General features: G+C 42.0%; 1 protein-coding gene across 3 annotated transcripts in view; it reads left to right on the top strand.

Moving 5' to 3' along the window:
* Positions 1-12,562, top strand: part of nbas (NBAS subunit of NRZ tethering complex) — a 178,610-nt gene that overhangs the window by 41,433 nt on the left and 124,615 nt on the right. For all 3 annotated transcript variants that reach the window (XM_047819115.1, XM_047819116.1, XM_047819114.1), the window contains 5 exons: positions 1,258-1,336; positions 6,100-6,204; positions 6,516-6,652; positions 11,334-11,420; positions 11,560-11,713. In XM_047819115.1, coding sequence (XP_047675071.1) covers positions 1,258-1,336; positions 6,100-6,204; positions 6,516-6,652; positions 11,334-11,420; positions 11,560-11,713 — 562 coding nt within the window. The remainder of the gene's footprint in view (positions 1-1,257; positions 1,337-6,099; positions 6,205-6,515; positions 6,653-11,333; positions 11,421-11,559; positions 11,714-12,562) is intronic.

The raw sequence follows: 12,562 nt of genomic DNA, 5'->3' as shown, positions 1-12,562 counted from the left end.
CACACACACACACACACACACATGTGTGTATGCACAGATTGCTTAGTGCAGTTTGCTGTTGTGATTATGGAGTGGAAAACCAAAGGCCATCATTTTGTTAATTCCTTTTTAACTGCACAGCCATTACAGCTGCACAGCACTATCGATCACAATGCTGTGTGTGTGTCTTTGTGTGTGTGTGTGTGTGTGTGTGTGTGCGCATGAGCTCATTGGCCAAGCTTTGTTTTCTCACTCAACTAATGCTCAACATGGTGCAATTACCATTAAACCTGCTGTTCAGAACTGTGAAAGTACAACTTGAGGGAGTGACCTCCATCACACACACACACACACGTGCACACACATGTGCACACACATGCACACGCAATTGGTTAAAAAATGAAGATTGCAGAGATTACCTTACTTTGGTTTTCCTTTCTGTACGCTTGCTGATTGTAGTGGTTGTGTACTGTATGCTGGTTGTAATTATGTACATCCAGTGTTCGTGTACACCTGTTGTGTATACCTGCTGGTTGTGTATGTCTGCTGGTTGTGTATGTCTGCTGGTTGTGTATACCTGCTGGTTGTGTATGTCTGCTGGTTGTGTATGTCTGCTGGTTGTGTATGTCTGCTGGTTGTGTATACCTGCTGGTTGTGTATACCTGCTGGTTGTGTATGTCTGCTGGTTGTGTATGTCTGCTGGTTGTGTATGTCTGCTGGTTGTGTATGTCTGCTGGTTGTGTATACCTGCTGGTTGTGTATGCCTGCTGGTTGTGTATGTCTGCTGGTTGTGTATGTCTGCTGGTTGTGTATACCTGCTGGTTGTGTATACCTGCTGGTTGTGTATGTCTGCTGGTTGTGTATGTCTGCTGGTTGTGTATGTCTGCTGGTTGTGTATACCTGCTGGTTGTGTATGTCTGCTGGTTGTGTATACCTGCTGGTTGTGTATGTCTGCTGGTTGTGTATACCTGCTGGTTGTGTATGTCTGCTGGTTGTGTATGTCTGCTGGTTGTGTATACCTGCTGGTTGTGTATGCCTGCTGGTTGTGTATGCCTGCTGGTTGTGTATGTCTGCTGGTTGTGTATACCTGCTGGTTGTGTATGCCTGCTGGTTGTGTATGCCTGCTGGTTGTGTATACCTGCTGGTTGTGTATACCTGCTGGTTGTACACTCAGTACACTGCTGGATGTCTGTTGATCTAATGAATAGGGTTTGATTTGATTTCATTACAGCTGTTACACTGAGGACTAATTAAAGATGTATATTTCTCTCTGTTCAGATTAACACTGGAGCAGAAGGAACTGTGTAGAAGCAGACTGAAGCTCTTGTGCTATTTGGACCGACTGGCCACCTATGAGGTGAGAATAAAGACACGGTCACTTAACATTGAACACAACACAACACTGTCATCACTCAACACCGAACACAACGCAACACTGTGCCATCACTCAACACCGAACACAACGAAACACTGTGCCATCACTCAACACCGAACACAACGCAACACTGTGCCATCACTCAACACCGAACACAACGCAACACTGTGCCATCACTCAACACCGAACACAACGCAACACTGTGCCATCACTCAACACCGAACACAACGCAACACTGTGCCATCACTCAACACCGAACACAACGCAACACTGTGCCATCACTCAACACCGAACACAACGCAACACTGTATCATCACTCAACACCGAACACAACGCAACACTGTGCCATCACCCAACATTGAACACAACACAACACTGTCATCACCCAACATTGAACACAACACAACACTGTCATCACTCAACACTGAACATAACACAACACTGTGCCATCACTCAACACCGAACACAACGCAACACTGTGCCATCACCCAACACCGAACACAACGCAACACTGTGCCATCACCCAACACTGAACACAACACAACACTGTGCCATCACCCAACACTGAACACAACGCAACACTGTGCCATCACCCAACACTGAACACAACACAACACTGTGCCATCACTCAACACTGAACACAACACAACACTGTGCCATCACTCAACACTGAACACAACGCAACACTGTGCCATTACTCAACACTGAACACAACACAACACTGTATCATCACTCAGCACTGACCACAACACAACACCGTATCATTACTCAACATTGAACACAACACTGTGTCCTCACTCAACACTGAACAAAACACTCAACACAACACTGTATCGTCACCCAACACAACACTCAACACTGACCACAACACTGTATCATCACACAACACAACACTGAACACAACACTGTGTCTTCAGTCAAAACCGAACACAGCACAACACTGTATTGTCACTCAACACTGGACATAACACTGACATTAAATAACAACAAACACAACACTGTATCAACAGTTAACACAGCACTTTATCATCAGTCATCACTCAGTCATCACTGCTAGACTGCATAATTTTTTAAAGTTAATGTAACAGTTTTTTTTTTTAAATGTTTGTTTTAAACAGTGTTTGTTAAAAATATTAAATATCACATATTGTGTGAAGTTACGTAACTTCCATAAAGCTATTCCTGATAAATCTACATCAGGATCTTATAGCACTGCACCAGTGCTGTGTGGAGGTGCTGAAGGATTCGACTCTAAATAGTGCAACGTGCTCTCAAACAACAAAGGACTTGATCCTCCACAGCTGTTACCATGGTTACAGCATATGTTAGGGAATTTGTTAAGGTGTAATCTAACACCGTCACGACACTACACATTATAATTATACTTAAGAACAAAAAAATAAGCATAATATTTGCATAGCGTGATACATAATCAACATGTCTTTCGGATATACACCCACCGGCCACTTTATTAGGATACATACTAACGACTGTAAGAAATAAAATGTAAGAAAATAAAAGGATGAAGGTGAAGATCTTAATAAAGAACAAGAAGTGTATTACAACCTAGCAGTGACAAAATACAGGATGTATTTTGGGTTCATCGGAGTCAGTAAGAACACTGGACAAATCCTGCTCAAGCTTTTTATACTGTTTCCCTCTTTGTTGTACAAATGGCGTTTCCCTTTAAATGTGTATTGAACTGCATAAGAACTGACTGTCTCCCAAATGGCTGGGATTGTTGTCTAGCCGGATGTCTTTAAATGTTAATCATGGTCACGTACACCTTGGCTTGGTATTGTTACAGTTATCACCCAAAAGGTTACTTTAAATGGCAATCATGATCACAGAGCCTTTGTTTATCGACGGTCCTTGATGTCCTGCTGCGGCTCCCATACTAACGATTTAACCAAGTTTATACATTTAGAGTTCTAAACTTTATTACCTTATGATACTTTAGCCTTTTTTAAGAATGATCTCGTTCTGATGTGTATCTTGGAGTGGAATCTGGGTACATACAATCTGTAATTTCTTACATGACCCTGCTTAGCTCTCAGAACAGATGAGGAAATTAGAAAGGTGCCAGAGTCATCACTGTCTCAGTATTAAGTGATCCAGAGTCCTTAGGAGTGCTCCAGCACACATAAACCCTAGAGTGATTCACCACCTAGGGATCTAGAGAGCTGATTGAGAAATGAACGTCATCAGCAGGAGAGAGAATATCACACACTTTGGAGATGTTTATGATGCGATGATATGCTGTTTTCCAAACATTGCTAATATGGAACGGACGTCACCATCCAAGTGATTACTAAATTTATCCGGAGGTGGGATTTGGAAAGTAGTTACAGCATCGAGTTGCAGCATGAAGTTTAGTCTTTGTATTTAAAACTTAACTGCAACTTTGAAAAGGCTGTCTCATTAAACAGATGCTAATTTGTGTCATTCGTTCCTGTTGGTCTTAACCATGGTGTTGTAATGACACATTAACTTTAACTACCATCACTGTGACCGTGCTAGTCATCTCTCAAGTCTGTGGACTGAATTATTCTTTTTTTTTGTTTTGTTTTTTCCCCTCAAGCATCACCAATCTGCATTTTTTTCTCTTTTCCAAATAAACTTAAAATCCTTCTAACTGTTAATGTTCACTTTTAATTGCATGCATTCATGTAGTCTATTGAATAATCACTTGAGTTGCTGTGATGAGAAAATTAGCCCTTTGTCGAACTGCTCGGTTTGAGATAATCATCAGCGATTTTTAATCAGTTTTTTCCTCAATTGCGAGGCATGTAGGATGCTTTGAGATTTGACCCCAGCCCCCTGGCATCAGCTCTGACTCCAACATATTAGAAGAAAAGAATTACAAGAGGAATGTTTTTTCTCTGAGAAACCTGAGTCTATAAGCTAGAATCCTTTTCTGTGCTATTATGAATGTACATGATGGGGTAAAAAAGTTGTTGGATGCTTGGATACTCAAAATGCTCAGTAGGTGTTGGGTTCGTTCTCACTCACAGTGGTTCCAGCTGCAAAAGTTCACGTTAATGCGTTGTTTCTAAGGTTATCTGTGGTTTTTATAGTAACAACCTACACAGCTGACTTTTATGGCTCACTAACAGATTTTTTTTTTAAAGTGTAAATGTTGATCTGGTAAAGTTTCTTGGAGGAGAGATTTGTTTAAAATTTTATTGTATTAAACAAGAGTCTATTGTGTTTCTGTCAGGTTTCTTTTAACATCCTTGCTGCTTTTTTTTTTTTTTTCTCTTTCATGAACGTAAAGACAAAAGAAGAGAGGTTAGAGGATATAATGGAAGTTATAACAGGAACAAATTTCCATAACCTTTAAATGTAACTGTGAATTTTTTTAAAACTGTTAAATTCTGAATTTGAGAATGATTTGTGGTTTCACTCATGGTTTACCTTGTGTTTTGTCCACAGTCAGTGACGGAATTCTTTAAGGTATTGGAGAAGATGTTAATAAAGAGAAGAATGATGATTGGCACTTTCTGTTGCTATGACGTTAGCCACGACAAAATTTGGAGGAAAAGTAGCAAAAATGGCAGTTTTTAGTACATTAAAACTTTTAACTTTTAGAACATTTGACCAACAGGCAATGGCACAGACCTTGTTGCATGCTTACAATATCTTTGCATCGCTATGCAAAGTTGTTGCTAAGCTACTGTACAGACTCACTTACTGGTAGGCGTCTTCATCGTCAGAAATGGCCGCCTATTTTGGACAAACCATTTAGAGCATCAAAATGCTTTTGATAACTTTTGTGGAGCTTACACTGGAGATGACTTGCACCAAATATGTTAAGAATTAGATGAAACTTTATATATATATTATAGGAGGAATAGTGATGCTGGAAAATCCAGTTCAACAGGCATTTAAATCATAGGGCATGGATTACAAATTTGGTAGTGGTGCTACAGCATTGGCAGGACTTTGACCAAATTTGGTGAGAATGTTTCTTAAACCCTCTGCTATCAATATGCAGAATTTCACAGTCTTTATACTGGATGGTTCTGTGGGCTGCCATAGACACTGGAGCCAGAAGATAAAGAAGAGTTATAATAACAATAAGGTGCCTATACACCTTTGGTGCTTGGCCCCCTAAAATCACTGCTGTTATTGGAAAATAATTCAGTGTTCATCGCAAGTGATTTACGAGGGTGTATTAATGGATGGAGTTACACGACTCTGACTCACACACTCGCTCACTCTCAGACAGAGACACTAAAAGACAGAGACTCAGAATATACACTAAAAGCTGTGGTGTAAAGTCAGACGATATCTGTTTTGTAAAGCGCATTTCGAACAGTAAATGAATTCAAGAGACAATAAGAGAGCCAGATTCAATCTAAAAAAATAACACAAAGTACAAAACAAAACCTGTGTAAAAGGTAAGACGCTGTAATCGGCTCATAAACTCCACAGTAAAAGACAGGAACACTATCCCATCACTCCACAAGGCATCACGATAAACGTGCTAAAAGCAGACAAAACGAAACACAGAAAAAACAAAGGCACTTAAAGCATAAACAAAGGCACTTGAGGTAAGAAAAATAATCACAAGAAGGTTGATTGACAATCGTGTCAGGTGATGACGAAGAGATAAATATTACTGGTGGTTATTCAGAGGATTTAATCAAAGTGTGTGTGTGTGTGTGTGTGTGTGTGTGTGTGTGTGTGTGTGTGTGTGTGTGTGTGTGTGTGTGTGTGTGTGTGTGTGTGTGTGTGTGTAGGAGATTTTGGGCGGCCCCCATGCAGCAGAGGAGAGGTACGACTCAGAATTCTTCAAGAAGTTCCGCAGTCAGAATATCGTGCTGTCAGCGAGGACCTACGCCAGGGTAAAGCTCACATCTTTTCTTCTCTCTCGTGTGTGTGTGAGAGAAAGAGAGAGAGAATTATATGTAATGGTGTAACCTCATTGTGTGCGTATTGTCTAAAATATGGGATTTTCCGTTATACCGTGAAAGTATTTTTAAGTCTGGCTGAAATATGGCTACTTAGAAAGACTATTAGTGGTGAAATAGCTGCAGGGGAAAATGGACACAGCCATGAATTTGACTCGTATTAATTATTCATTTATTACTCTCCCTCTCTCTCTCTCTCTCTCTCTCTCTCTCTCTCTCTCTCTCTCTCTCTTTCCTTCTCCTAGGAGAGTAACGTTCAAGCGCTGGATATTCTCTTCACTTATCATGGCTCAGAGTTGCTCCAGCATCGACTAGCCATCCTGTGCAATTTCCCAGAAACCACCTCTCCACATGAGTACACAGCGCTGCTGCCCGAGGCCTGGTACAAATCACACACACACACACGCATACAAATGCTTTGAGAGGAATCTGAACCAAAACATTCCAGCTTTGGCTTCTATGGCTGTCTAATACACTTTGCCCCAGCGTTCAAACCCGTTTGCAAACAAATTACTATCATTGTATGCTTTTGTGTTGAAAATCTTGAGCTGTAACGAATGTTGCAGGTTCAACGAAATACGATCTAGAGCTGGTTATAAAACCTAAAGTTCAGGTATAAGGAACATCCAGGGTCATGGATGTGCACGAATCGGTGCAATCCTTTTTCATGCTTGTTTTAATAATAACTTCGTTGGAAATGTGCATCTGAAGCATGTTCGCCTCATCTATGGGAAAATCTCTCATGCTCCCTGGGTTAGACGGGGCATTCCGTCTCTTCGCCTGTCAATCACAGCGAACTAGCCAATCATGAGTGTCTGTGTGCTCATGCATGCGAAAGAAGACACATAGCACTTTCCGCTATGTGTTCTTGCTCTCATGGACTCTTATGTAGTCTCATGTAGTCATTTGCTCTAATCTCTGGTCTATCACTGGTTAGAGGATCTGACTTATATAATTTGATCGATTCAGGTCAGTAAATAGAGGATCATCTTACTGTCTAATCATGTGGCACAGCTCAGGACTGAACCCTTGTCGAAAGAGTGCCACATTTTCCCGATAAACCTCTACACATTATATAAGCATCTGAAATGCGCAGCGTGAGGCTCGGGGTCTCGCTAGTTTTTGCGAGTCTAGCCTATAACACTACTTGTGATGAAGTTGTGGTGTCACCTCTAGAAATATGCAGTGTGTCTGCGTGTGCACCGACACCCTCCAGTTACAGAATTTGAAACCCGATGTGTGGAATCGCACTTCCTAAATTTACACTCGACGTCAAAGCAGACGAAGCAATAAAGCCCAGGTTCACGCTCCAGCGTTTTGCGTTTGCGCGCTTCTTTCTTTTGATATAAAGCTGCATAAGACATCGTTAACTGCCGGTGGTGTGGATTTAGGAGACAGCCTGAGGGAGTATTTGGGAGGTGTTTTGTGTGTATGTGTGTGTGTAGAGGAGGTAAAAAAAAGAGGGTGCATCTGTCTTTTCCCCCTACCGTCTTCGTAATGAGGGTGGTGGAAGATTTAGGGCACATTGAGTGTGGCGGCCTCCCATTTTCTCCCTCTGTTTCTCTGTTTCTCTCTCTCTCTCTCTCTCTCTCTCTCTCTCTCTCTCTCTCTCTCTCTCTCTCTCTCTCTCTCTTTCCCTGGAGGTCAGCTGCCTTAGTAGTGAGCATCCATCATGGCTCAACAGCTGGAGGCCACTTTCTCATTTCTGCAGGTCTGAGAGGGTTTAACTGCGCTGTGGTTTTTCTCGCAGGCAAAACGGCAGGTCTCCCGCCATCTGCCACTGAGAAAACTGAAGCGAAATGAAGTCTTTTCAATATGTTTGAGGATTTTATGGTCACCTGCACAGGATTTAATTAGGAAAAAAGTAACTATTTCATCATGGATAGTCATAAACAAGCATCCAAAGTTTTACTCGTTTAACAGTAAACTACGGAAATTAAGACATATCGATGGACTCCAAGTGAAGGAAGGATGGATAAGACGGACAGACGGACGGAGACGGCTAGTCGGACATTGAGACAGATGACTAAATGGGCAGCAAAATGGACACCTGAATGGGCAATAAAAAAAAACAACAGAAAAATAGGCAGCTAGAGTGAGACAGACTGTTAGTAAGACAGCAATAGTGTGTAGGATAGACAGGCTAATGGATGAGTATGTGAGCTATGAGATGGACAGCTAGAGACCGGTGGCTCTATGGGCAGTAAGACATGTCTACAGTAGCAGTGAAGCAATAAGACGGGCATGTACAGAAGCTGCGAGACAGCTGTCTACCGAAGCAGCTAGACGGATGTCTACTGAAGCAGCGAGACAGACGTCTACCGAAGCAGCTAGACGGATGTCTACTGAAGCAGCGAGTCCAACGTGTACCGAAGCAGCTAGACGGATGTCTACTGAAGCAGCGAGTCCAACGTGTACCGAAGCAGCTAGACAGATGTCTACTGAAGCAGATAGATGGATGTCTACTGAAGCAGCGAGTCCGACGTCTACCGAAGCAGCTAGACAGATATCTACCGAAGCAGCTAGATGGATGTCTATCGAAGCAGCTAGACGGATGTCTATCTAAGCAGCTAGACAGATGTCTACCTAAGCAGCGAGACTGGCGTCTTCCAAAGCAGCGAGACAAGACATAGAGAATCATAGACATCTGCAGAAGTAGTGGGATGGAAGTCTACAGAAGCAGCGAGAAGGACAGATTTTATAGAAGCAGTAAGACTGGTGTCTACAGAATAGAAAGAAAGATGGCTACAGAACAGCGCTGTCAAATGTCTACAAAGTCAGTGAGACAAATGGATGTCTCCAGAAGGACAGAGATAGAAGCTGTGAGCCAAAGTATTAAGAAAACTGAAGCAGTGAGACAGAAATAAGCACCAATAAGCAGCAGCGAGACAGGTACCGTGACAGACATCGGTGATTCAGACATATAAGCGCTCAGGAAGCCAGACACTTTAGTAGCTATGCAGATCTTTTCTTCCTCCAGCCCAGGCCATGCTGTTGTAGATTACAGAGAACATGAGCAGAATAACTCAGCCGTATTGATCCCGTGTGCATGCGTGTATGTAAACGTCTTTCCTTCGAGCCGAATTAAAAAAGAAGAAAGAGATTATTTTCTTGTAATTAAGTCTCTGAATCAATGATCACTGTCTTTCTGACCAGAATAGAAATAATCCCTTTTCTTCAATCCAGAAGACTTTTTTTTTTTTATATTCAAATTCTTCATTACAGTGTAATTACGAAGGTGAATGGCAGTTCGTGTCTTTGAAAGACTGGGATTCATTATTGAATTTTGTCCTCAGGATCTGGACCTACAACTGCGCTTGGTTAGTTACGCTGAGCTCAGAGCGGAGGCGTGTGAACGATATAGGAAAATATAACACCATTAGTGTATTGAATGTGGCATCATCTGTATTACTTTCTGTACTCCGTTCTTACAATAGCAGGAAGGAATCATTTGTTCCAGTCGGTAACTTCCTGTCATTGGGGCTATTTTGTTCCATTTATGCAATAAAAAATGAAGAAATTTCTTCAAATTGTACCCAGCGTCGTTTTTTTTTTTTTTTTTTTTTAGCTGGGGTTTTAATGAATAGGCCAAATAGCTGTTCTTTAGAGACTGCAGAATGAAGCTTTCACCAATTTTACTCCAGAACTTTGACAGCTTTCTGTTGAACACCGTGTCATTTTCAACCAGTCTGGCAGGGTTTGTATTTGCTATTACATTCTAATTTCTTGCTCATGCTTAAAAGTGTTGAGTTTAGGATGAGGTTAGAAGGTTTCCTTGTTCCGAACTTTAAATCCATCAAAATTACTCTTAACGGCTTTTGGAAATGTTTCTTTAGCTATACATAGACGCGATAGAAATCCGTGGAACTTGGTTTAACGGATGAATAAAACATAAGAATATCAGTCAGAAAAGTCACCAGACACCTCTTCTGGAGCTTTGAAACAAGAAATATTCCTTCTCTGTGTGTTTTAACGGTGACGTCGGACAACGCCGTCTCAGGCGCCACTCTAAAATCCCGTAAGTGTTCACTTTGCTCGAGCTCTGACAGTGAAAGCCGTAGAGTATAATTTACACTCATCAATATACTCATCAACCCTTCATGCTGGACTCCCATCAGGTTAGAAATGTTTCCTCAGACTTTATATTGATTTTTCGTGACTCTTCAGGGAAAGTGGACAAGTGAGGCCAGGCCTTGCCAGCTAAATGCTCCCTACAGCAGAACAGTGCCAGTACTGTTCTCATGGTGATGCCATCCATGCAGGCGAACAACTCCAGTTTGTTGATGATTTATCTGAATAATTCTTATTTCCATAGTGACATAGGTCACTAATGATCTCTCAAAGCTCCGTAACGTTGACCTTTACAAACGATATTTCTGTGCACGAAGCAGCTCCATGAAGGTTGGAGAAAGCTGAAGAACACGAGTGTCTTGCACAGATCCCTGACTCTGACTCAACCCCACTGCACCCCTTTGGGGTGAACTCAAACTGGAGTCTCATCGACATCCCAACATCAGTCTGATCTCGCTAATGCTCTTGTAGCTAAATGAATCCCCACAAAGCCAACAACTAGTGAGATCATTCCAGAAGAGCAGAGTGGAGGAGGTTATTATAACAGCAAAGAAGGACCAACTTTGCATCGTCTGACGTCGCCTTTGTTTTTGGAGGACGCATGCTTTAGCTTTGACGAGTCCAGATTACTAGCTTTCATTAGACCCACCTATCGGGGGGAAAAACGGCTGAGAGAAAATTTGGTTTAAAAATAAAGCGAGATAAACTGAGCAGCAAGCACTTGGAAAGTCTTCTTGTGTCTAATAATCGCATCACCAGCTGCTGGTGGCGGTTCTGACACGTTCGTCAGTTGGGAGCAAGCGGACTTGGCAGGCTGTTGTTTGGCTGTTCCGTGCCGCCAGCAAGGCAGCGTGCTGTTAAAAAAGCAAAACGGTGCAAGTTGTCACAAGCGTTTGGCTCACTGAGCAGCACACCGACTCTTCTGGGAAGTCATTTTAGCCAAGCTTATTTGGAAAATTAGGTTCTGAATTCATGTTTTTCTCCCTTTTTAGTAAGGACGAGATGTCCAGCGTGGTGTTTATTCCTTGGGATGAACAGAGGCACAGAGATTTGGACTGGTGTGAAGATCCACAGTGCAGGTGGGGGTTTGGCACGACTTGATGATTTTAATGGGAAATGTGAAGTTATACTTGGGAAATAATAATAGATGCTATGCTTGTGTGTGTGTGTGTGTGTGTGTGTGTGTGTGTGTGTGTGTGTGTGTGTGTGTGTGTGTAGGGCTGCGATTGAGCCATGTATTGTGGATGATCCTCATTTCCTGTATGAGGAGCAGCCAGAGTTGGAGAGATTTTGCACGCCCAGTCCATCCATCACACTCCTTACGGACTGGTACTTGAGCAGAGCCCAGGAGATCGAGCACAACTCACGCCAGGTACACACACACACACACACACACACACACACACACACACACATCCATCATTGCCATACTGTCACACTAATCACTGACTGGTTCCTTTCCAGTACTCAAGATAACTGATAGCAACCGAATATTACTCATAAGACGTTCATTAATACGAACAAGGTTCAGGCTAAAGACTTTTAACAACTTGACTTTCGTTCACACCTGAATAACAAAATCTGCTCTTATGCCACTTTTTTGGCTTAAGCGGAAATTAAAAGAAGGCTCCAGGAGGTAATCCAAAATGGAGGACTTTCTGTTCTCACGTCGATTTCTAGAAGTCATTGTGCAAATGGTAAAAAAACGGCACTTGAGGAGGACCTTATCTGAGCTCGCACTCCTGTCTGGCTCGCTTCTGGGAGAGCTGATGTTAATGAAGTCTGAGCTTCTTAGAGCAAACCTCGCTTAATTTTTTACACTTCTCTACACCCTTTAAATAAGGATTTCCCTGAATTAAAAGAAGAAGAGAATGCAAAAACTTCTGCTTTCTTTCTCTATCACTGTGTTTCTTTTCCCCAGTAACACCAAATTGCTAAAGGACGTCTTTTAGAAACCAGTTTATCCCACTGATATAGATCTCTTATCTTAAACTGAACTTGAATTTATAGGGCATTTCTAATCGCTTTACGGAAGCTGGGATCGTGTGACATGTGCGGCATCATTTTCCCTGTTTTTTTTTTTTTTTGTCTCATTAAGCCTCATTTTATAAAGTAAATATAGGAGTGATGTTCTTCCTGTGTGTCAGGGGTTGTAACGATATGAAAACGTGTTGATGCACCACTAATCATCCTAGTTATCTAGTGGTGTGAAAATGCGCAT

The sequence above is a fragment of the Tachysurus fulvidraco genome, chromosome 9 (genome assembly GCF_022655615.1).
Source record: "Tachysurus fulvidraco isolate hzauxx_2018 chromosome 9, HZAU_PFXX_2.0, whole genome shotgun sequence".
Classification (NCBI taxonomy): Eukaryota; Metazoa; Chordata; class Actinopteri; order Siluriformes; family Bagridae; genus Tachysurus; species Tachysurus fulvidraco.
The sequence above is the reverse complement of the archived record's forward strand: the minus strand, read 5'-3'. Positions and strand labels throughout refer to the sequence as shown.